General features: G+C 53.6%; 1 protein-coding gene across 1 annotated transcript; it reads left to right on the top strand.

Moving 5' to 3' along the window:
• The first annotated feature begins 2,135 nt into the window (after positions 1–2,135).
• Positions 2,136–24,292, top strand: SGSM1 (small G protein signaling modulator 1). Its single transcript, XM_030958814.1, has 23 exons — positions 2,136–2,207; positions 6,068–6,230; positions 7,020–7,172; positions 7,630–7,697; positions 7,836–7,981; positions 8,397–8,528; positions 9,012–9,136; positions 10,505–10,572; positions 11,704–11,867; positions 12,238–12,367; positions 14,634–14,772; positions 15,037–15,101; positions 15,425–15,570; positions 16,464–16,592; positions 17,173–17,355; positions 18,976–19,047; positions 19,559–20,140; positions 20,866–20,990; positions 22,133–22,215; positions 22,434–22,543; positions 22,768–22,864; positions 23,219–23,386; positions 23,705–24,292. The coding sequence occupies exons 1-23, from the start codon at positions 2,144–2,146 to the stop codon at positions 23,791–23,793; spliced, it is 3,201 nt and encodes a 1,066-aa protein (XP_030814674.1). The 5' UTR covers positions 2,136–2,143; the 3' UTR covers positions 23,794–24,292.
• Positions 24,293–24,822: the final 530 nt, after the last annotated feature.

Below are 24,822 nucleotides of genomic sequence, written 5' to 3'. Positions count from 1 at the left end.
AATGAGTAATTTTCCATTAAACTGTGTCTCTTGGAAGGTGTTTTGTTTGTGCCTCTGGCATGCAGGTGGTGTGTGCAGTGTTGGCACTGAAATGCCCACTCAGAGCCGTGTCCTGCTGTCCTGAATGGTCCCCAGGCCCTGGACAGACAGATGGTCACTGCCCTGCAGGCATTGTGTCAATGCACTGAAATTTCAACCAAATATTTGAATATACTCCTTATATTCCAATATTTCCTGATTGGATCAGAAGCTGGTAAAGACATAACTCTGCAAATTGATTTTCAGGTGTATTTTCTGTGGGGGTTTAAAATCCTGATACCACCAGTGCTGCCACGAGTGTACATTTAACGTGAGAGAGAAGGGCTGAGTCCTGCTGGGTGAGGGTCAGGAGCCATCTGGACAAGGGAGGCTCAGCCAAATTTCAGGGAATCCCTGAGGGCCCCTGTGGTGGTTTGCAGGGGTCTGAGGGTGAGGGAAGAGATGAGGATCTGACTCCATGTTTCAGAAGGCTGGTTTATTATTTTATGATACATATTATATTAAAACTATACTAAAAGAATAGAAGAAAGGATTTCATCAGAAGGCTACCAAGGAATAGGAGTGAAGGAGCACCAGGAGAAAACTGAAGGTGGGAGATAGAGAATGAAGGAGCACCAGGAGAAAACTGAAGGTGGGAGATGATGAGGAACGAAGGAGCACCAGGAGGAGCCCTGACCAGGGGCAGCTGCAGTTTTAGGACACAATAGAGCACTGAGGTGGAAGATGGAGCTTTTTCCTGCTCCCTGGGGTGTTCCTGCAGGTGGAATCACTGCTCTGAGCACAGGGCTGGGATGTGGCAGGTGCGGAAGGTGCAGGAGCTGGACCATGAGGAATTCCCCAGTGCCCCGAGGCACCTCCAGTCCCAAATTCCACATCTCAGTGATGTTCCCTGCTGTGACTTCCTGACTCAGTACCAGCTCATCCTGAGCTGCTGGCATCCAGGGAAGTCTCAGGGCTCTGTCAGTCACCAGGCAGGGAGCAGTGCTGGGATCTCACCTGGTGGCTCTGGCAGAGCAGCTCTTGGCTCACACAGGACTCTGCTCTTAATCCATGCTCAGGATTTCCTTTATGGAGCTGTCAGCCGTGCATAACTGCCCTTGATTATACCTTGCAGAGGAGTTTAATTCCCCAGATGATGCCATTAAAGGTCTCTCATTTCTGCCAAGGTTTGCTTGGCCAAGTCTTGACCTGCTGTGTTTCCCTCCTCCCTGTGCCCTCAGGGAGAGCACCTTGCTCAGCAGAGCTCCCTTCACACCCTCAGCTCTGTGCTGGCAACACTTCCCCCTGTGTTTTCCAAAACCAAGATGTTGCAGAGGCACTGGAAGATGAGATCCAGGCATGCTGGCAGCTGTGTTTGAAAGGAAAAGTGGTTGGGAAGTGAATGTTTAAGGAGCAAAGATTCAGCTGGGCTTTGGCTGCCTGCAGCAGGATTAGGGAGGGTGACAGCTGGGGATGGAAATCACCACCCTGCTGCCAGGCCTGACCTGCTGGGTCTGACCTCCTGTCTGCTCCCTGCAGCAATTTTGTGTGGGGTCCTGTTTGTTTCTGTCCCCTGATGGTGAGCACTAAGTGACAGCTTCCCCTGGGTCAGTGGAGTGCCAGCGTGAGGCAGGGAGGGCAGAGCTGCTGGCACTGCCCTGCAAATGGAATTCCTGGGCACAGCTGGTGCCAGGTGATCGCTGAGTTAGGCATTGATGGAGAGTTGCAGTCATTTGGGACAGCTGTGTCACAGGAAATTTGTCAAACAGAACGAGAGAACAGAACAATGCTGTAAAAACCTTAAACATGAGATTTGGGTGCCTTTATTAGATGACTTTTATCTAAGTGATGCTCAGCTCCCTCAGTTAATCCTCAGCTCGTCGTTTTCCTGCTGCGAAGTTTCTCAGAAATGAAACAATTCTTTTTTTATGCCTGACTTTTGGAAGTGGCTGGTGATGCTGAGCAGGCAGAGCTGCATCAATCCTCTGCATGACTCTGATTTGTGATAATGCCCCTGGGATAACCTGGGAGCAGAGGAGGCTCCTGTGCACCCACCCCACTGCAGGTCCGTGGCTGAAATTCCATGTTTTCCCTGACTGCCTCTGTCCTGCAGGTGAAGCAGATCATGGAGGAGGCTGTGACAAGGAAGTTTGTGCATGAGGACAGCAGCCACATCATCTCCTTCTGTGGTGAGTCTCCTGTGCTGGCCTGCACTGGGGGTTTTGGTGCTGTGCCGCTCCTGGGAGCCCACTCCAGCCCCAGGACCTTGGGCTGGGGGAATGGGGAGTGCCAAAGGATGGTTTGTTCTGGCAGAGGTCACAATCCCTGAGGTCTTTGTGCTTAAAATACACAGGGATGTGTCAAAAGAGGGGAGGGATGCTGGCAGTGAGGAAGGACTAGAAACAATATTTTATTTTTAAATTCCCTTGAGGATTGATCCAGCTGAAAGTCTGTCAAGTCCAAATCTTTTCTTTGCTGTTATGGAATAGGAGTTTATGGAAAGGTGTGATGGTGTTCACAGGGGTCTCAGGTTGAGGGAAGAGATGAGGATCTGACTCCATGTTTCAGAAGGCTTGATTTATTATTTTATGTATATATTACATTAAAACTGTACTAAAAGAATAGAAGAAAGGATTTCCTCAGAAGGCTAGCTAAGAATAGAATAAGAAGGAATGATAACAAAGGCTTGTGGCTCAGACTCTCTGTCTGAGTCAGCTGGACTGTGATTGACTATTAATTAGAAACAACTAATATGGGCCAATCAAAGATCTACCTGTTGCATTCCACAGCAGCAGATAACCATTGTTTACATTTTGTTCTTGAGGCCTCTCAGCTTCTCAGGAGGAAAAATCCTAAGGAAAGGATTTTCCATAAAAGATGTCTGTGACAGAAGGGAGGCTGGGCTTTCTCCTTTCCTGCTGGGCCCTCACACCAAAGACAGCCAGGAGCCTGTTCCAGCCCCTGTGTGGCACTGACAGAGCAGAGCAGACCTCCAGGTGTGACTCATTCCCTGCTTTTCCGTGCAGCACGAGGCTCCTCAAACTGCCATTATTTATAGACAGGGAGCTGAGGCATCCAGGCACGAAGGGCTCCTTGCTTCCTTCTGGCCTCTTAAGGTGCTGCTGCATTTCCCTGGTGCCTGGTGCCCCCTTCCTGCTCCATCTGCCGGAATGGAGCATCTCCATCCTTCACCTTCCCCAGTGCTGTGGCTCTCCAGGAGCTGGGTGAGCTTATAAATAACCTCTTTGCCTGCCAAGCAGAGCGTGCTGCAAGCCTGGAGCTGCCCTTTTCCCTGGAGAGAGCTGCCTTGCCTTCCCTTCCCAGCAGAGCCCTCTGTGCAGCACAAAGCCCTGGGGAGGGAGCCAGGGGTCTGGCAGGGAAGGGCAGCAGCCCCCGTGGTGCTGGCAGGGAGGGTTTGGAGCAGACAAACACGAGCTGGCATCTGTCACACCCAGGCTGCCCTGGGAGGCTGATGGGGAGCCCAGGGTTTGGTGCCCACGTCAGCCAAGGCTGCTCAGCCCGAGGGGTTTGGATCATGTCAGAGCTCTGGGCAGCTCAGGAATGTTTTCAGTCTTTTGCCAGGAGTCAAAGATCCCCCGTAGCTCGGTGTAGCTGATGCACCATAGATTATACCCTGGATATCTTGGCTCTGCTCTAAGTTATATCCTGAGGGGTGAGGAGAATCTCTTTGCAGTGGTGACAAAACTGAGCTCCAAAACTCATCCTATTTGAAAATCCTGCCCTGGATTTAGTAGAGCACGGGGAGAGTTTTTTCCTGTGGAAGCAGCACATTCCCCTGTAGTTTGCCAGCAGGAGAGGTGTTTTGCATGGGTTCAGATCTGGCACTGGGAACAGATGCTGCTGACAGCTCTGTCTTGGTGCTCTGTGCCAGAGGCCTGGCAGGAGCTGAGATTTCCCCCTGCCTGGCAGGAGCTGGGATGTGCTGCCTGTGACCTGAGCACAGTGGGAGAGCACCAGTGCTCTCATTTGTCTGCTGGGAATTTGGAATGGAACTGGTGGCACTGGGAGCTCCCTTTTTGGGAGTGCAGCAGGAGCAGCCCTAGCTGCTCCCCCGCTGTGGGTACCTGAGCTTTCAGCACCAGCCTGAGCTGGGCACTCCCCATGGGCACCCCTGGGTGCAGTCCCAGGCAGGTGGGGCTGTTTGTCACTTGTATTTCAGCCATGGAGCATAGGACACATGAGGGAGGTGCTGGCTTTTCTGGCAAAGCCATGGAGCAGTTTGGGGTTTATTTTATTTGTGGCTGCACATAATCCTGAGACAGATGAAGCCCTCTGGGCTTTGGGAGGGCTTGTGCAGGGCCTGGTTTCACAGCCAGATGTCCATGCAGTGGTTCTGCCTGGCTGCTGGGGGTCAGCAGGGCTGGGCTGGCCCAAATCTGTTGTTCTGCCAGCACAGGTTGTGTCTCATCCCCCCTCGGATGCTGCTGCTGGGCACTGAGCTCAGGCATGGATCAGGGCAGGATAATGAGCCTCTCCCAGCCTGGGAGCTGCTGAGATGGGCTGCATGGAATGCCTTTTTGCAGGTCTCCCTGGAGTTGTTCAGCTGCAGGGAATTGTGCCTTTCCAGGCAGGAGGGGAAGCAGCATCCAGGCTCAGCTCAGCAGCGCTGGCTTCCCGGGGAGGAGGGAGCAGAACTCCTTCCTTGTCAGACCTGCATCAAGGGCCTGAGGGTCTGTGTGATTTCCCAGGGCTTTGATCAGCCTGTTTAATCAGCCTGTGTTTGGCACCAGACATCCATCCTGAGCCCTCCCTGGGGGCTGTGGGAACGAGCTGCTGGCTGAGCCTGTGTGTGTGTGTGTGCCTTTCTGTGGAGTCATGGCTGATTCCTGGGATCCTGGCAGGGCAGGGAAGGTGTCTGGGGCTGTCTGGGCACTCACTGGGGTTTGGGGAGTGCACAGTTCAGGACATGGAGTCAGGCACAGCCTTCCACAGGGGCTTAATGAGTCCCCGTGTCCCTGAGTGCCAACGAAGTCCACAAAGCCAGAGCTGCTGCTGCTGCCTGTGGTTTATCCCCAGGGTCTTTGTTGCTTTCTGCTTTTCAGAAAAATGTTTGTATGAACATTGAGATTTTTTGGGGAAAGTTGCCCCATTTCCTGTGCTGCTTTAGAAACCCTCAGGGTTCCTGTCCTTGCTCCTGAGCTTTCTCCTCCTGACTTGCATGATCCCAGCACAGGGGGTGAAACCTCCTGTTCCAGCTGTGCCCATCCCTCAGACTGGGCTGAAGGGAAAACATCAGGGAGATGTTGGTTTCTCCACAATGCACAAGAAACCACAAAAAAACCCACAAAAAGGAGAGTGTCAGCCTGTTTGCCCAGCACAGCAATTGCCCTGCCTGGAGGAGCTGTGGTGCTTGTTGTTAATTCCCATGTGGGATAGGATTACAAATTTCCTGAAGGCAAGATGAGGATGTCTCTGCCTTCAGATTTACTGTCTGAGGAATTTTAGGAGCTTCCATCCTTGGAAGTCTTCAAGGATAGGTTGGACGTGGCTTAGAGCAACCTGGTCTAGTAGGAGGGCTCCTGATGAGCAGTCCCTTTCTGGATTCCTTGTAATCCCCTCAGATCCTGGGGATGCTGTGAGGTCTCCACACAACCTTCTCTTCCCCAGGCTGAACAGCCCCACCTCTCTCAGCCTGACTCCATAGGGAAGGTGCTCCAGAGACCCCAAGATTGGCTCAGCTGGGTAGAGCACGGCGCTACTAAAGCAAAGATTGTGTGGTGCTATAACTTTGTGTTCCATTGATGGGCCAATCCCTCAAAGAGCTGGACTGGGTGACCCCTGTGTCTCTTTCCAAGTGGGAATATCCTTATCCTGGGGCCTGTGCTCTCTCAGCCTGACTGCATAGGGAAGGTGCTCCAGTGACCCTGAGGTTGGCTCAGTTGGGCAGAGTACAGTGCTACTGAAGCCAAGATTGCTATAACTCTGTGTTCTATTGATGGGCCAATCCCTCAAAGAGCTGGACTGGGTGATCCCTGAGGCTCCTTCCAGCTGGGAATTTCCTGATCCTGAGGCCCTGTGCTCTCTGCAGCCGCCGTGGAATGCTGTGTGCTGTTCGGGCTGAAGCGGAGGGCGGCCGGGTTCCTGCGCAGCAACAAGATCGCAGCGCTCTTCATGAAGGTGGGCAAGAGCTTCCCCCTGGCAGAGGAGCTCTGCAGGAAGGTGCAGGACCTGGAGCAGCTCATTGAGAACGCGTAAGGCACCAGCGTGGCTGCCAGTCCTCCCTGCTCGCCTGGGTTTTGGGGTGGGAAGTGTGGTTTGGGTCCAACTTGAGCCTCGACAGGAGGAATTGCTCCTTCAGTCTTCTCCCCTGGGTTTTTTATATCTTGACCAAACTGGTTGCTGTTCTAGGAGGCTGAGTTGTTGGTTTAAGCAGGGTTGGACAAGTTTTAAGTCTCTCTGCCTCTGCTCTGGTGGTTCAGGAACAGCTGAGCATGCTGCTCCTGAGCTGTCGCAATTTATGGACCAGTTCACCGAGCTGTCAGAGTTTATGGACCAGCTCACCAAGCTGGAACCACGTTTGGCCTGTCTCAGTGTGCAGGGCTCAAAGCTGCAGTAATTCAGCTGCTGTTTGGGAGAGGATTACTCATCCTTGGACAATTAGCAGGGAGATGGATGGAGCAGCTACCTGCGGGCAGGAATTTTAAGCTGTCCTAAGACGAGCTGCTCTGCCTGTGAGCTCAGCTGTGGAGATGTGTGTGGGCTGGAGGGCTGTGCTGAGGGAGAGCAGAGTTCTGGGGTTGTCTTTACAGTGGGGAGAAGATTTGGTGATGTGGTTTCAAATGCAGGTGTGGCCCCTCTGGAGCAGGGGATGGGATAGGGACAGGAAACACCTCCAGATCTCTGTCCCAGGCAATTCCCTGGGATTCCCCAGCCAACACAGTCAACACCCCCAAACCCCTGATGGCAGGGGTGCCCTGGGCTCCCTCAGAGTGCAGGGGTGAACCTGTGGTGTTGTTGTCTCTTGTCTTGTACCTCTAAAGGAGAAACCAGGCCCAGGGGGTCCCGGAGAACGTGCGCAAGGTGCCGAAGCTGCCCAACCTGTCTCCTCAGGCCATCAGGCACCTCTGGATCCGCACAGCCCTCTTCGAGAAGGTCCTGGATAAAATCGTGCACTACCTGGTGGAGAACAGCAGGTGAGCGCTGGCACAGCCCGCCCCTGTCCTGCCCATGGCACTGGGGGTGTTGCTGGCTGAGGAACAGCTGAATCCATATGGGACAGGGAAATCCCTGCATGGCACAGGCCAGGTGTGTCACTCAGTGGGATTCTGGTGGATGCCCTGCTGCTGGTGACTGTGCACTCCCTAAAATACAGACAGGATTGTCTGTATGAATGAATAAATTGTCATCAGGGCTGCATTGTCCTTGTGTTCTGGGATCTGCATGCTCAGGTGTCCTGTGCTGGGACAGGTTAGTTAGGAGATGGTGATGCTTGCAATGTGCTGCTCCCCAGGAATTTCTCAGCCTGTTTAGGACTTCTTGCCCTCTCCCCATCAAGGGGTGATACAGAAAGAGAAGGCCATGATGAGGATTTAAACCACTGTCTATAACCTTGCAGTGCCCCAGCATTCTGCTGTCCTTTATTTCTTCTAGTAAGTACTACGAGAAGGAAGCTCTCCTGATGGATCCTGTGGATGGGCCAATTCTGGCATCTTTATTGGGTAACACTTGCTTCACTTGCTTTCCCTCCTTGCTTTCCAAACCCTTGCTCCCAAATCTGTGATCTGCAGATGCGGGAAGTGACCACGGCCATGGGATCAAGGATGGTTCCCTTATGTTTGGGGTGTTCCTCTCCACAGTGGGGCCCTGTGCACTGGAATACACCAAGATGAAGACTGCTGACCACTTCTGGACAGACCCCTCTGCAGATGAGCTGGTCCAGAGGCACAGGATCCACAGCTCCCACTGCCGCCAGGACTCGCCCACCAAGCGCCCAGCACTCTGTGTGAGTGGGGGGAAAACCTCTCTGCTCCTCCCACATCCACAGCATCTGGGAACACCTGTTCCTTTGCTTGGAAAGGCCTGTGGAGCCCTCTGATGGGGGAAGTCTTTGAGGCAGAGGTGCTGGGGATGCGGCCCATGGAGAGCAGTGGTGTGCCAGCCCCTCCTGGCACTGCATGCTGGGGTCTGTGTCCCTGAGATCATCATGTGTGAACAGAAAGCTGAATCTGCTCTGTGCATTGCAAACTAAATTCACTCCTGGGACTTTTCTGAGCTTGGACAGAGTCAGAAATTCCCTCGGGGGAAAGATTTCTAGTAGTGACTCTCAGAAGTGAGGAGGGAATAAGGTCCAAGAGAAGCTTTTGGGAAGCCAGAGGGTGTCTGTGCTCACCTCACATTTGCGAGTGTGTCTCTTGCAGATTCAGAAAAGACATTCCAGTGGCAGCATGGATGACAGGCCATCCCTGTCTGCCAGGGACTATGTGGAGTCCCTGCACCAGAACTCCCGAGCCACACTCCTGTACGGCAAGAACAACGTCCTGGTGCAGCCGGTGAGTCCTGCTGGGCTTGGGAGCACTGCTCTGCCCCTCAGCACCTTGTTCTGTCCCAGACTGCTCTTGGAATGCACAAAAGCACGTTTCCCATCTGGGAAGGCAGTGAGTGGGCTGTGTTTGTGGAGGGCTTGGTGATGGAGGAGCTCTGCTCCAGCCTGGGTGGAAACACAAGCTCCCCTCCCTGCCCATTCTGTACCACAAAACTCCTTCTCCTGTCCCCTCCTGCTTCTTGTAGTCAAATAAATGAGGTGCAAACTGCTTTTAGGTGGAGATATTAGGTTTTCCTTGCTGGGCAGTTGCTCTCAGCCCTTTTCCAAGGCCTTGAGGTGTCCTGGAGTCTGTGCTAGGAGGTTTTCCAGGGACACGGTGGGTTCCTCCCTGTTTGTGACTGGGTGGGCAGGGCTGTGTGAGGAGCCACAGCTGGGCCCCAGGGCTTTGTGCTTTTTCCAGCTCCGTGTGTCACTGTGTTTCTCCTCCCAGAGAGATGACATGGAGGCAATCCCAGGATACCTGTCCCTTCACCAGACTGCTGACATCATGGCACTGAAGTGGACCCCCAACCAGCTGATGAATGGCTCCGTGGGGGACCTGGACTATGAGAAGAGGTGACCTGGGGGGGAAGTGTTCCCCGGGGTCAGAGTTTGCATCTGGGATGCAAAGCCCATCGCTGTTTTCCCAGAGAAACACCATCACCCTTGAGCCTGTGATGGAAGGAGGCAGGGAGAGGGTGGCAGGAGGTGGCATGAGGTGTGTCTCTGCTGGGAAGTGCTCAGAGAGGGAGTGGGGCTTGTTCCAAAATACACAAAGTGGTTTTGTTTGTTGCCCTGGGGGATTTTTTTTGAATGCTCTCCCTCTCTCCTAGCACATTGTGCTCCCAGGTTTCTCCTGGCTCCAGGAAAGTGGGAGTGTTTAGGACACTGATGTAGTGTCCTAAGCTAGAGTAGAGATCTTCTTCAGCAAAACCTTGTCTCAGTTTCATTCATTTTCAGTTGTAGTTTTTTGTTTACCTGTGTACTTTTCATCTCCCCTTTCTTCTTGGCCCCTGGGCTGTTCAGTTGAGCCTGGTACCCTCCCCTAAAATCTGTTTTCATCTCTACACTCCTTGTCTGAGTTCTTGCCCTGGGCATCAGCCTAAGCTCTAAAAATTCCCAGTGTCAAGACGTGACCAAGGAAGAGAGGAGGCAGATGGCCCAGTGAGTATGACTGCACAGGGAGTCACTCTTGCACACCTTCCTGTCCTTCACGAGCTGTTTTTAATGCTATTTAAGCACTATTTTTACAAAGTGGCAGATGCTGCTGCTGCTCAGAATCTGGAAATTTGCTTTGCTGCGAAGCAGTGGGATGTGATTGAGTGCTGACACCCTTGGACAGCAGTGCTGGGCTCTCCACAGGAATGAAACCCTGCCTCTCTGCTCTCTCTGGTGGCCACCAGCTCTCCAGCATGTTCTAGATCTGCTCAGACACCTCGAGGTGCCTGTGCTGAGGCAGTTCTTGAACAGAAGCAGCTGAGACCAAACCTGTTGTGAGCTCTAAAAAACTGTGAGGGTTTATTTCCCCTCCGTGGGGCAGAGCAGCAGCCCAGGCTTGGACCTCACTGCACATTTCCTTGGGGCTCCGGGGCTGCTCCTGAGGGATTCTTGAGGTGCTCAGAGAATGCTCAGCTCTGCAGGGCTCCAGTCCCTCCCTGCAGCTGCCAGGATCCATGGGCACATTTCCTGTGTCTGGGAACAGTGTGAGGGCAGAGAAACCACCCAGGGCAGGTAGGACAGGACTGAGCTGAGGTGGCAGGGACAGTTCCTGGCTCTGGAGGCACGTTGTCACTCATCAGGCTGGCATCACTGCTCTGGGATCTCATCCTTTCTGTGGCTTTGGCTGCTGCCAGGGGGTGAGGAGCAGGGTTTGGAGCTGCTGTGAGCAGCAGCAGAGCCTCTCACACCATGGAGGCTCACAGCTTCCCTGTCCCTCTGTTGCAGCGTGTACTGGGACTATGCCATGACCATTCGCCTGGAGGAGATCGTGTACCTGCACTGCCACCAGCAGGGTAAGGCCACACCTGGGGCTGCTGGGGGCTCTGTCACCTGGCATTTGATCCCTTGCCTCTGGGACACGGTTCTGCTGTGGCTCCAGGGCAGTTCCCCAGAGCTCTGGGTGGTCACTGTGATTTCAGTGCTTCTGGAGAAGTCTTTCCCCAACTCCTGGCTGTGGTGTGTCACAGATGTGTTTTATGAAAAATCCTTTCCTTAGGATTTTTCCCCTGAGAAGCTGAGAAGTCTCAAAAACAAAATGTAAACAATGATTATCTGCTGCTGTGGAATGCAACAGGTGCATCTGTGATTGGTCTCATGTGGTTGTTTCTAATTAGTGGCCAATCACAGTCCAGCTGTCTCAGTCAGTCACAAGCCTTTGTTATCATTCCTTTCCTATTCTTAGCTAACCTTCTAATAAAATCCTTTCTTCTATTCTTTTAGTATAGTTTTAATATAATACATATCATAAAATAATAAATCAAGCCTTGTGAAACATGGAGTCAACATTGTCATCTCTTCCCTCATCCTAAAACCCCTGTGAACACCATCGCAGTGGTGCTTGGCTGGGAGTGCTCCCTGCACTGATTTCCAAGGGGGTGATCCCAGCTCAACCTCTTCCAGGGCCTGTCTTATCATGGACTTAGAGAAGAATGCACACAAGGAAGGAAGTCCTTATTTCCCATTCCCTGAGCTCTCCTGCCTGTGCTGTTTTGTGACGGTGTTCACAGGGGTCCGAGGATGAGGGAAGAGATGAGGATCTGACTCCATGTTTCAGAAGGCTTGATTTATTATTTTATGATATATATTATATTAAAACTATAGTAAAAAAATAGAAGAAAGGATTTCATCAGAAGGCCGGCTAAGAATAGAATAAGAAGGAATGATAACAAAGGCTTGTGGCTTGGATAGAGAGTCTGAGCCAGCTGGACTGTGATTGGCCATTAATTAGAAACAACCACATGAGACCAATCACAGATGCACCTGTTGCATTCCACAGCAGCAGATAACCATTGTTTACATTTTGTTCCTGAGGCCTCTCAGCTTCTCAGGAGAAAAAAATCCTAAGGAAAGGATTTTTCAGAAAATACCATGGCTACACCGTTTCTCTCACTGATGGCTGTGTCTGCTCTCGCTGTTGCCAGCAGTAGACAGTGGTGGCACGGTTGTCCTGGTGAGCCAGGATGGCATCCAGAGGCCACCTCTGCGCTTCCCCCGTGGAGGACACTTGCTGCAGTTCCTGTCCTGCCTGGAGAACGGCCTCCTGCCCCATGGGCAGCTGGACCCACCCCTCTGGTCACAGCGGGGAAAGGTGGGTGCCTCTTCCTGCTGGGGTTCCCTCTGCCTGGCATTAGTGGCTGCTGTGTTTCAAATGATCCCCTCCCAAAAATTAATAAATTCAATTAATTAATGTTAAAATGTGGTGGTTGGGTTTAAGCTCATGCCAAGCTAAACAGACCCTTGTGGAAAGCTGTGGGAGGGCTGCCCGTAAGGGTTTGGCTCTCTGGGCTGTACTTACCCTGTGCCCAACAGGGTTATGGATTCACCTGCCACTGGAAACTTGATCCAGGGCCTGCTCCAGCCCAGGGAATGTGCAGGCATGGCAAAGCAGGTGGGGCAGGAGCTCGGGAAGGGAGTGGTTGGACATGGGTGGCTGGTGAAGGGCAGGTTCTGCTCCCCAGGGAAAGGTGTTCCCCAAACTGAAGAAGAGAAGCCCCCAGGGCTCCTCTGAGTCTGCGTCTGACAAGGAAGATGATGAAGCCACAGATTATGTCTTCAGGATCATCTACCCTGGGACTCAGACAGAGTTTGGTGAGTGCAGGGCAGCCTTTGGGGGGCCTGGAGGAGCTGGGACATGGCACTGGTGGGCACGGGGCAAACTGGGAGGTGGTTCCGGGGCAGGGCCTCTGCTTGTGCCACTGCTGCCTGATTTAAATATCATAATTTAAATCAGGCACCCTGGGAAGGTGGCAGCCCTGGCACAGAGAGCAGCCAGGTGTGGCTGCCCCATCCCTGGAAGGGTCCAAGGCCAGGCTGGGTGGGGCTTGAAGCAATCTGGGATCATGGAAGGTGTCCCTGCCCATGGCAAGAGGTGGAACTAAATAATCTCTAAATTCCTTTCCAACCCAGTCATTCCATGATTCTGTATTTTGGTTTTGTGTTTTTTGTTTTTTTTTTTTTTTGTTATAACTTTCATATGCTACTGAGTCCTTTGTTTCTGCAGCTCCACAGCAGCATCAATGGTCAGCCAAAACCCCCTCTTAATAATGCCCACATAATATCAGTAAAAAGGTTCACTTTGGTCACTTGGGGGCCACCTTCTGCCATCACAAGCCCCCAGGGCTGATTCTTCTCTTGCTGCCCCCAGGCTGCAGTAAATCCAGTGATGTTCCCTCAGTGTGGCTCCTGCAGCACCAAGGGGAGGTCCCAGCACCCTGCTCTGCCTTCAGTCCCTAACTTGAGGGAGCGGATGCTGCTGGATTTTCCAAAGCAGAAATGCCTCTTCATGTCTGGTGGTGAATGATCTGAACCTGGCTGAAATGTCTGTGCATTTGTCCTCACTCTTCTGTGAGGTGCCAAGACCTGTTTTCTGACCTCTGGGGACATCACAGGTGACTTTAGAAGGGGGAGAGAATGAGTTTTAGATGGAAGACTTGTGGAGTGTTCTTTAAAAAAAGCTATGAAATCAGATGGAAACCTTTTTCCTACATTTTGGAGGCTATGAGGGAGAAATTACATCCGCTGTGACTCCTCCATAACGTCACTTGAGATTATACTTGGTTCTCCCTGCCTTCAGCTGACTAACACAATTCAGTGAGTCAGATAAAAACCTGATTGGAGCTAAAACAGCAGATAGAGATGAGGCTGCCTTTTGAACTACCCCTTAAAATTCCATGCTGGGGGGCCACATTTTCTGGGAAATGAATTGCTGCCACCTCCTCAGCTGGCATCATCACAGCCTGTGCTGTTCCTGTGCACCTCCTCAGCCAGGGGTGCAACTGCATCATCCTCTCTTCTCCACAGATTCTTCCTTTCTCTCCTTTCACTGGTGCCTTTGTCCTCTCTCTGTGTCTCCAGTTGCCATTAATGGTGCTTTTCACCCACTCCTTGCACCTGTGACTGCTGGGAGAGGGAAGATCATGAAGATTCCAGCTGGATGCAAGATGGTGGTGATCCCCAAATGGTGTCTGAGTCTCCCTGGCACATCCCAAGCTCTCCGTGCTGCTCTGGGCACCTCTTGGCATCAGTGTAATGAGCTCTTGGTTGGGTCTGGTGCTCAGCTCACCTGTGTTGTCACTTGGGAGCTCCTGCAGAGCTGTCCCTGTCACTGACCCCTCAGCTCAGTGGGAGGGGAAGGGGTTTCTGTGGGAATAATTCAGTATTTTTCCTGCCAAAGTCATTTATTCTCAATCACAAACAGGGAGAGCCAGTGAGACCAAGGGAGAGCGAGGACACCTTTACCCAGCTAGAGAATGAAATTTCTACCACAATTTAATTTGCAAGGAGGAGTAAAAAGGATTATTCCTCATGGCCTGGGCTGTGTGTGGGTGGTACCTGAGCAGGACCCAAGGACTTTGCAGCAGCACTTTGAGTTGAGCAGGGATTAACAAGTGACAACATGCAGAGCTCCTGCTGTGCCTCTCAACCTCTTCATCCAAGTCTCCTCTCTTGTGATTTGGGTGCTCCCTTCTTTCCCTGAACTTTGGGTGGGATCCTTTGAGGGATGGGCCTTTTCCCTTCCAGTAATCCACTCTTCCTGGGACAGCAGCTGATTTCAATCCTGTTTTTCTCTCTGGAGCCTCTGCATTGGGTGTTGGGTTTCTGCCTTGGTCAGCACGAAGCAGTTTAAGATCAGCTTTCTGAATTAGCTGGTTAATTAGCAATGGTTCTCTCTCATCAGTGCTCTTTGTTCCCTTTCCTTTCTCCTGAGCTCACCAGTGCTGTGATGCCCTCTGGTTGCCGGAGCCTCCTTGGCAAGAGTGGGATGCTGCATTTGCCAATGAAAGCTCTCTCTGTAGCTCCCTGACTGCAGGGCAGTGCCAGGCTGTAGCTGATGCTCCTCTCTGCCCTCCTGCAGTGCCCCAGGACCTGATGGACGCCCCAGGGGCTGTCCTGCCCCCCATGTGGCAGCCCAGCACCCGCAAATCCTCCTGCTCCTCCTGCTCCCAGAGCGGCTCCTCCGACGGGGGCCCGGCCAACGGCTGCAGCCACGAGAGGTACGAGGGCACAGGGGCACAGCAGAGCCAAGGCTCGTGTCCAGGAGCCATGGCAGGGTCACTGGGATGTGGCTGAGGTGAGCCTTGTGCACCTGGGACATCTCAGCTGCTCCATAGCCTGGCAGCAGGAATTGCTGCTCTGAACCCGGGCAGCGTCCCTGGTGAATCCCTGCAGGCAAAGCTGGATCAGTGGGATCAAAGCCAGGCTGAGGGGGTGCACAGGAGCATCTTCTGCCCTCACATCCTGTGTGTTTCTGTTGGCAGAGCTCCACTGAAGCTGCTGTGTGACAACATGAAGTACCAGATCCTGTCCCGGGCTTTCTATGGATGTGAGTACTTGTCACCCCCCTGCTGCTGCCCTGGGATGTATGACAGGATAAGGGATGAGGTCCTGGGCTGGGAGTGGTGCTGGGGCAGCTGGGACCAGCCTGCTGCACCTGCTCAGGGTGGGGAGCAAACAGCTGGGCTCTGACTCCCAGCCTTGAGCCCCATGAGCAGCAGCACTGGGGGTACAAGATGAGGGACCTGTCCTGGTAGAATCCCTGCTCTGAGAGCTGGATGTGGCTGGGTAAAGGTGTCCTTGCTTTCTCCTGCTCTTCATCCTCGTGTTTCCTGGAGTTGCACAGCTGAAGCTGTGGTGTTCCTGCTGCAGGGTTGGCCTACTGCAGACACCTGTCCACGGTGAGGACCCACCTGTCAGCACTGGTGAACCACAACATCGTGTCCCCCGATGTGCCCTGCAGCGCCAGCGCGGGGCTCACCGTGGACATCTGGCACAGATACCTGCAGGACAGCTCGGTAGGGCCATGCCCTGGGGACACAGGGCAGTGTCACTGAAGTGGGTGTAGCACGGGGAGGTGGTGAAACACGTCAAGAAGTTCCTCAAGGAGGGAAGTCAGCCAGGCTGCACAGAGCCTGAGGCTCCCAATCTTTGGCATGTGCTCTTCTTCAGGTGCTTCTGCTCAGAGCCTGCCTGCAGCAGTGTCTGTCACACAGGTGCTGCTGTCCTGAGTGGGGTCCTGATGTGCTGCCAGCTCAGGGGCACAGCAGTGGTGCTTTGGTGACTTTGTGGGCCACTTTCTGGTGTGGAGAGACAAAATGTCCACCCACAGCCTCTGGCTCTGCTTAAGCCCAGGCAGGGGTCAGAAGGATCATGGGCAGTGAGGCTGGGGGCTCTCCAAAACAGAGACAAGAAAGAGTTAAAGAATAAAGTAGGTATTTATCAGAAGGCCTCAATGGATTCACCTTGGGCAGCACAAGAGCCCAGCCAGGGCTACACCCAAGATGAACTAAAATGGTCCCAAAATGCGTGACCAGTCATGGGGTCTCTCACTTTGATAAATTCTGCTCCATTTGCATATTGGAGTTAATTGTCCAATTACAGCTTTAGCCCATGAAGTCCCATCCTTGTTTTTCCTCTCTTCAGCCCACGTCGTTTCTGCTCTTGGGCCTGAGATTTGGATCATTTGTCCTTAGTCCCCAGCTAGAGAAGGAATTGTTTTGTCTCCCTGCTCTGTGCAGAGAACTCACCATCCCCCAATATGCAGCTCAGAACTACACACCAAAGCAGCACAGAATCTGAAAAACATGAAATCTAGAACCTGAGGCATCAGTTGTGGTGCTGATGGGTGGCACAGCCAGGCTGGGGCCACCTGGCTGTGTCTGTGCCCTGACCCAGGCTCTTCCCACAGAGCTACGAGGACCAGGAGCTGCTGCGGCTGATCTACTACGGTGGGATCCAGCACGAGATCAGGAAGGCTGTGTGGCCCTTCCTGCTGGGCCATTACCAGTTTGGGATGACAGAGGCAGAGAGGAAGGAGGTTGGTGAGGGTGTGCTGCTGAGAACAGCAGCCTGGTGTGCTCGCTGGTCCTGCTCAGTGGAGGGGTCTGTGAGCAGAGGTCTGTTAGCTCCAGGGAAGATGGTTTGAAGTAGGGGTGAGGAGGGAAGAGCATGTTGCTGGCACTAAAGGGCTGTGAAGCATGGCATTGGGCTTCCTGGCTCCCTTTTCCAGCATGGAAGAAGCCTCAGCACACCCCTGTCAGCCCACTGAGCCTCATGTCTATCTGGGCTGTAGGTAGGAGTGGGGCAAACCCTTGCATGAGCAGGAATTGGTAGGGCCAAGCTTCTCACTGACTTGTGCAACTCCTCATGTTCAGTGCCTTGTGCACCTTGGGAGGACAGGGAGGAGATGGATGGGCGTTTTTCCATCCAACTTTGGCCACGTTTTGTGCAGGGTAAAGGTGGCTGTGTCCCACGAGTTCACACAAATGTTCACCGCCCTGTGTGGGGCACAGTTCGGGCTGGTTTGGGGCTCTCTAGGGACAGGCATTGCACAGGAGGGGCTGGTTTGGGGCTCTCCAGGCACAGCCATTGCCAGCCCCTGTCCCCCTGTGTGCCAGGCTGACGAGCAGACCCGGGCATGCTACGAGCACACCATGGCAGAGTGGCTGGGCTGCGAGGCCATCGTCCGGCAGCGCGAGAAGGAGTCGCACGCTGCAGCCCTGGCCAAGTGCTCCTCGGGGGCCAGCCTGGACTCCCACATCCAGAGGATGATGCACAGGGACTCCACCATCAGCAACGAGGTGAGGGCTTGGGCAGTGCCCACCCAGAGTCCCTGTGGGGTGCAGACACAGGTCCTGCCCAGCCTCCTCCCCTGACCTGTGCCCACCTGTGTGTCTTGTGTTCTGGGGAAGTGAAATACTCAGGATTAGCTCCGTGGAAGATGGTTTGAAGTAGGGGTGAGGAGGAAGAGCATGGCACTAAGGGGCTGTAAAGCAGGGCACTGGGCATCCTGGCTCCCCTTTTCCAGCATAGAAGAAGCCTCAGCACACCCTCAGTACACTGTGTCATCCAGCACCTTGGGTATTGGCTTTTAGCAATACAGTGAGGAATGAGATCCACAGCCCAAACCAAAGGGTGTGGAGGGAAAAGCCTGTGAAAGGAAAGGCAGTCCTGGGAACAGAGTCCAGGGAGTGTTTCCATGAGAGTTTTGTCCTTGGAGGAGAAGAGCCCAGCATGGCAGAGCATTCCCTGACCTCAGGCTGCTGGCCCAGAGGGGAGATGAGCGCTGGAGATTTGATCTGCTTCCCTCTGGGAAGTTTATGTGGGTGCTTTGGGAAAGGGATGAGCTCAGCCCCAGTCCTGCAGGCTACATGTGTGCCCAGAGAGGGAGAGATGCAGGGAAGGCAGGTCTGAGCCAGGGGCAGGGTGGAACTGGATGATGCAGCTCTCAGGGTGAGCAGAGACGCTGCTCCGTTGGCTGAAGCCCTGGGAATCATTCCCATCCCCTCAGCATCTCCACCGTGGCTCTTCCTTTGGACCCACATGTGGGAAGGGAGCTGCCAGAATGAACACATGCAAAGTTCCCCCCTTTTCCCATCTCAACCTGAAATTTCCTGTTTTAAGTGCTCCCATGGTAATGGAGGAAAACTGTCGCCCTTCCTTTCCCCACCAGAGCCCTGCCCAGCAAACACCCACAATACAAGGGTGGGGACAACTGCTGTTCTGAATGTGCTGTATTTTCTTAAAATCCTATTGTTTGTGTGTGATGTCATGGCCATGCCTTGCACTTCTGCTCAGTTAAGGGGAGGACTTGCTGTCATTGTGGGCTGGTTGTTCAGAGGGACCCCACGGAGCCAGGCTGGTCCTGCAAAGCCCAGCCCTTCCCTCTGTGCTTCAGCTGGAAGCCAGAACAGGGTGCTCGTGACTTTGAGAGGAGCTGCTTCCACCGAGTCTGGCTTAAGACATCAATATTTGTCCTTGAAGAAAAGGAAAAAAAGCATGAATATGCTTGGAGGGAGTGTTTTATAGCCTGACTTCATCGTTTATGTAAACGGAGCTGGGCTGAGCTGCATTGCTGCCAAATTAGGACAGAGATTTGTAGAAATTCTCACTCCAGGGAGGCAGCGTGACCTCCATGCAGGCCAGAGGGAAGCAGCTCCTTCAGACCCAGCACACAGCGCTTGAACAAGTGCATTGACCTAACAAAGCTTTGCCTTTGTCACCTCCCCAGCAGTGTCAGGGGCACTGTGCTGGGTGATGCAGCAGCGTGGATGTGACAGGAAAATCATGGGTCAGATATTTACTGGATGCATTTCTGCTTGTTCTTCACCTGCAGAAGTGCCAGCTCTGCTTGAGTTCCTTCACCCTGACCCCTTTGCTTTTCTTTTCTTTTGTTTCTCATTGTCCCCTGTGCCCTGCAGTCCTCGCAGAGCTGCAGCTCCGGCCGGCAGAACCACGCCCGGCTGCAGAGCGACTCCAGCTCCAGCACCCAGGTGAGCACCTTGTCCCTCCATTCCTTGTCCCCACAGTCTGCCTTGGCTTGGGCTGACCCCTCACCACAACCACAGTGATTTCTGGCAAACAGAACCAGTGTTGGAAGAGGTATATGAGTGCCCAACCTGCTTTGGAGCTGCTAGTGTCAGATCTGTGCTCTGCTTGGCGTGTTCAACATTCACCTGCCAGCTCTGCCCTGTGGCTTCACACCTGAAGGTCCATGGCTGCTCCCTCTGTTCATGCCCAGGTGTTTAATTTTAACACCTGTTGAAATTTCTGCCCAGTATATAATGCCAAGCAAAGCATAATCCTTTGGAGCAGGGATTTATGGGCTTGGAGTTGCACAAACGACCAAGCACTGATTCAAATCCAGTGAGAAGAAGCTAAAGGGGGATTTTCCTCCCTCTCCACTGCTGGGAACATGGGCACTATGAGTACACAGCTCTTGGGGATGTAGTGCTCGTGTTCCCAACATTTGCTGAATGCTTGGGATGTTTTCCCACTTTGCAGGTGTTTGAATCTGTGGATGAGGTGGAACAGACTGAAGTAGATTCTCAGCTGGAAGATGGCAAACAAAGCAAGATCCCCAATGGGACAGTCCCCAATGGCACATGTTCCCCTGATTCTGGGCACCCCTCTTCCCAAAACTTCTCCATCACGTCGGGCTTCTCGGAGCGCAGCTTCAGCAACGAGGACAGTGCCCTGGAAACCACCAAATCCTCATCCAGCTCCCAGGGAAAGGCTGCTGGTTCTGACCTGCCAGCCCCACCGGACACAGATGGTGTCCAGCAGGAGAAGCTGCAGGGCCAAGACAGCCTGGAAGGGGAATTTCCCACTGGTGGGAGCGTGGATTTTGTCCCCATGGGTGAGGGCTCGGCGGGGCTCCTGCGTGACAGTGACACTGTGGCCCTGACTGTGGTGGAGAGCTGGGCAGACAGCGAGGCTGAGAAGCAGAGCCTGGTGGAGAGTGAGGACAACCTCTCTGAGGAGCCAGAGATGGAGAGTCTGTACCCACAGCTGGACTCTCTGACTGTGACTGATCTGACCAGCAGTGAGCCAGCTGCTCTCTCCTCCACGGGTGTCACCTACTCTGTAAGTACACACCTGGCATGGGGGGTTCCTTCCTGGCTGCCCCATAGAATCCCAGAACAGCTGGGATGGGAATGGCCCTCTGGAGATCATCCCCTGCCAAGGGAGGCTCACCTGGGTTGTGTTCAGGCGGGTTTGGGATGTGTCCAGACAGGGAAGTTCCATGCAATCCCTGGGCAGCTGTTCCAGGGCGGTCACCTGGAAGGGAAGAAGTTTTTTTCCTGCCACTCTGCATGGGAAGAAGTATTTCCTCATGTTGTTGTGTTTCAGTTTATGGCCATTGCTCCTTGTCCTGTCACTTGGTACCACTGAAAAGAGTCTGGCACTCTCCTTTTGGCACATGATTTGAGATGTTTGTATGGATTGATGAGATTTCCTCTCAGTCTTCTCCAGACTGACCAGGCCCAGCTCCTGCAGTCTCTCCTCATCAGAGAGATACTTCAGACTGCAAATAATCTCTCTGGCCTCTGCTGAACCCCCTCTGGCAGCAGCTCCTTGTCTTTCTTGAGCTGTGGAGCCCAGAATTGAACCCCATATTCCAGATATGCCTCACTGGGGCTGAGTGGAGGGGCAGGATTTACCTGCATTTACCCTGTGCTGATCCCACAATTGGGTGTAGAGGGGCTCCCACCTTCCACCCAAACTCTGCTCTGTCTCTCCACTGCCCTTGCAGCTCTCTCCCTCCTTTTTACTAGAAAACAAATGAACTCTGCTCTTGTTTTGGGCAGCCAGAGCTGCTGGACATGTACACGGTGAACCTGCACCGCATCGAGAAGGACGTGCAGCGCTGTGACCGCAACTACTGGTACTTCACCCCCGCCAACCTGGAGAAGCTCCGCAATGTCATGTGCAGGTGGGGGCTCTGGGGGCCTTCCTGGGATTCACCTGCAGGCTGGAGCCTCAAACTGTGCTGTGGTTATGGAGTTTTGCTCTTTGCCTTCCTCTCATCATCACCCAGCACTGGGGTTGCAGCTCCAAGGATGTGGCGGTTCCCAGACCGAGGTGTCTGGCTGTCCGTCCCCATCACTGCTGTGTCCTGGGGTTTTGGACAAGGCAGGGGCTCCCTGGGCTGCCCAGGAACCAGGGCAGCCCACCTGCTTCCTGCAGCATGCCTGGCAAACGTTTTAATGAGGATCAGCCCACAGAGCTGTAGTGCTAATGAGAAAGTGCCTGAAGCACCGGGATGATTTGTGCCTGCCCAAAATCCCAGGAGAGAGCCAGACCTGGGTGCATTTCTGAGTCCTTGTGACTCAGAGCTTGCCTAGTGACACTCACAGGCTCAGACCAGCTCCAGCTCAGCTCCTGCCTCACAGGCAGCAAAGGCTAAAATATTATTACTCATCTTGCAAACATGAGGAGAAGCTGCTGTTCCATCAGCGCTGTCACTTCACCCGACAGCCAGAGCTGGAGATCTCTGCTGAGATTAGACCTTCAGCACAGCACATTTTGGAAAACCAGTGGGCAGGATGGAAAAGATCCTTCCCTTGTGCCAGCAGCAGATCTGAGTCCTCTCTGAACACATTTTGCCTTGCTACCAAAAAAGGGAAGATATCCCTGCGGGGCTGGGTGCTTCCTGGGACACTGGGAATGGGAAGGGGAGGCAGGCAGTGTCTGCAGGGAGAACCAAGGGGATGAATGGAGGGAGAAGGATGAGAATGAGAGATGAACAAGTTCTATCAGTCTCTGCCCTTTAACCAGTGACCCCACTGTGCTGTGCTTTCCCATTTTGCTTTTCCCTGTGCTGATTTGCCCTGCAATGGCAGAGTCCTGGACTGACCCTGGATGTGGCCATGGCAGGATGTTGATCCAGGACTGTGCCATGCATGCCTTACCTGGGGGGCACCACAACAATTTAATCATTTGCAGCACAGGGATAACAGAATGAACAGGTGTGATTTACCCCAGCATCCTGGGAAGGGAGACAGGGCATGGGCAAAGGAGGTGACAGGTGGTGGCACTCAGGTCCCAGGTCACCTCTCCTGCTCTCTCACACAGCTACATCTGGCAGCACATTGAGATTGGCTACGTGCAGGGCATGTGTGACCTGCTGGCCCCTCTCCTGGTCATCCTGGATGATGGTGAGTGGCTGGCTCTGCTTTCCCTGTCGCTGTATGGGGATCTGTGGGGGGATGTGCCAGGTGGGTGGTGGCCCTTTGCTGTGGAGTGCCTGGAGGTGTGGAGCAGGATCCTATTTGTCCCAGGAGCCCACCCTGGGGCCAGGCTGGATTTTCTGGAGGGATGCAGAAGGGCAGCAGGGCCCATGCAGCCCTGCAGTGATTCTCTCCTCCCTGCACAGAGGCTCTGGCTTTCAGCTGCTTCACCGAGCTGATGAAGAGGATGAACCAGAACTTCCCCCACGGAGGAGCCATGGACACCCACTTTGCCAACATGAGGTCGCTGATCCAGGTGAGAACTCCTGGCATGGGGATGGCAGCTCCTCACAACCAGGGGGAAAAGCTCGTCCTGGAGGGGCTGAGGGGGTGGTTCAGTGCTGGGGGGCTGGAGCAGTGTGTGCCAGGAAAGGGAGGGAGGAGCTGGTGCAGGAGGGGAGCAGAGGGATGGAGGGAAGTAGGCAGAGGGATGGCTGGTGCCTTGTGCATTCCTGAGTTTCCTTTTGCTTTTCTTGACAGATTCTGGACTCTGAGCTCTTTGAGCTGATGCACCAGAATGGGGATTACACTCATTTCTACTTCTGCTACCGATGGTTTCTCCTGGACTTCAAGAGAGGTGTGTGCTGAGACCACCCAAGGGTGGGGCAGGGTCTGCTTCCAGGCTTCTCAGCAGGTTTAAACTTTCATTCCTTTTCACTTTTCCCTGGTTGATGTCTGGCTGATTGTTCTGTCTAGATACAGAACCTGTTGTTCCAGAGCTGCTGCTGAGCTTTTCCATGAGTGTGTCCTGGGGCCTGTGTCACCTGCTGCTGGGCAGAATATTTCTCCCCACAGATGACTGACTGACTGCTTCCAGCTGGAGCAGGTTCCTGTGGGAAGGAAGCACCCAGCGTGTCTCCCCAGTGCTGCTGTGAGCTCTGTGAGCCAGGGTGGGGTGAGTGGAGTGGTAACTGCTGTTCTCTGCTCACAGAGCTGGTCTATGATGATGTCTTTGCTGTCTGGGAGACCATCTGGGCTGCTGCTCACGTCTCCTCTGCTCACTACGTGCTCTTCATAGCCCTGGCCCTGGTGGAGATGTACCGGGACATCATCCTGGAGAACAACATGGATTTTACAGACATCATCAAGTTTTTCAATGGTACAGTTCGTTCAATGGTACAGCCCAACAACAGAGTGTTGGGCTGAGTTTGGGGCAGCTGCTCAGGTGTGGGAATGTTTAACAACCAGAGTTCTGAGGGATCTGGTGGGGCTGGAATCCACCTGCCCTCCTCAGCAGTGGACAACCTGGATGTGTTGGAGGGAGCTGAGGTTTGGGCTGGTTCAGGATGGCTCTCCAGAGCCAGGTGTCCCTGCCAGGGGAGGTTGGGAATGTGGCAGCACAGGGATGACAGAATGAAGAGCTGGGGGCTGTGGGCTGGGGGCTGCTCTGCTCTGACCTGTCTGGTGTGTGTTGCAGAAATGGCCGAGCGCCACAACACCAAGCAGATCCTGAAGCTGGCTCGGGACCTGGTCTATAAAGTGCAGACTCTGATTGAGAACAAATGAAGGACCCGGAGCAGACGAGGCACCCAAAGAGCCAGGACTCCCTTCCGACGCTCCCTCCCTTCTCCTGTCTCTCCAAGTGCCACACCCGTGGGACTCAGGTGGTGGGACACGTGCTGCTATGTGAGCTGGGAGTCCCCTGGGCTCAGCACAGGCCCAGGCTCAGACCTTCTGCAGTGACTCAACCAAAGATCCCTCCAGGTGTGTTCCTGTGCCTGGAGCAGGACCAGGCAGTGGCTTCCTGGCCTCAGAGCAGCTGCTGTGGCCACCAGAACTGCCCAGGCATTGCCACATCCCAGGGTGGAGCTCGGGGGCTGGGGGAGCAGAGCTTGGTGGCACAGAGGGAGAGCTGATTCCTTGGAAAGCTGCTTCCTTGGGCAGCCCTTCCCTGTGGGGTGGGAAGGCAGCCAGCCCTGCGAGCCCAGGCAGCACAGGGATGCTGCCAGTGCTCAGCTTCTCACCAACACAACGAGGTTCTGCCAGTAATGGGGGGGACTTTGATCACAGAAATTCCTCTTTTGATCTTGTCCCTCAGTGCATTGCTTCCCCTTCAGTAATTTCTTTTTTTTTAGGGCTCTGTTTTCTCCCTGGGATTTTACATTGTTCCTACAATATCTGAGCACACAAGGGATTCGTGTCTGGATGGATTTTCAGAACAACTCCAAATTCAGCGTTGGGGTTATTTTTCAAAATCCAGCCTCTGTAATGTTCTCTGAACGCTGGGAAATCTGGTCCTGACCTCCTCTGGGAACTCCAGGCTGGAGGTTTTCTTACCTGCCTTACTTTAGCTGCTTGTGGTAGGAGTCTGGTCTCTTGTTGTTCCTCTGAGCTCTTGTGAGGGAAGGGCTCCTCAGAAGGCAAGTCAGAGCTCCTGATTATCCTGACTTTCCCTCTGACAGCTTCAGGGCTGGCTCTTGAGTCCCCTAAACCCACTGAGCATCTCCAGTTAGGTCTTGGTGGGCTTTTCCCACAGGCCTGTGAGAGGAAAATAGCCCAAGGTCCCTGAGTGGGCTTTGCTTTGGGAAGATGCCC

This window comes from Camarhynchus parvulus, chromosome 15, assembly GCF_901933205.1.
Source record: "Camarhynchus parvulus chromosome 15, STF_HiC, whole genome shotgun sequence".
Taxonomy (NCBI): Eukaryota; Metazoa; Chordata; class Aves; order Passeriformes; family Thraupidae; genus Camarhynchus; species Camarhynchus parvulus.
Note: the sequence above shows the minus strand (reverse complement) of the source record. Positions and strands in the feature narration are given on the sequence as shown.

What these genes read in the sequence shown, in the direction of transcription:
- SGSM1 (XM_030958814.1), top strand. Translation starts at nt 2,144, where the DNA reads ATGGAGGAGGCTGTGACAAGGAAGTTTGTGCATGAGGACAGCAGCCAC. An exon ending in CAGAGGCAGAGAGGAAGGAG is followed by an intron (nt 16,593 to 17,172) that starts GTTGGTGAGGGT and finishes CCTGTGTGCCAG; the next exon opens with GCTGACGAGCAGACCCGGGC. An exon ending in ACATGAGGTCGCTGATCCAG is followed by an intron (nt 22,544 to 22,767) that starts GTGAGAACTCCT and finishes TTTTCTTGACAG; the next exon opens with ATTCTGGACTCTGAGCTCTT.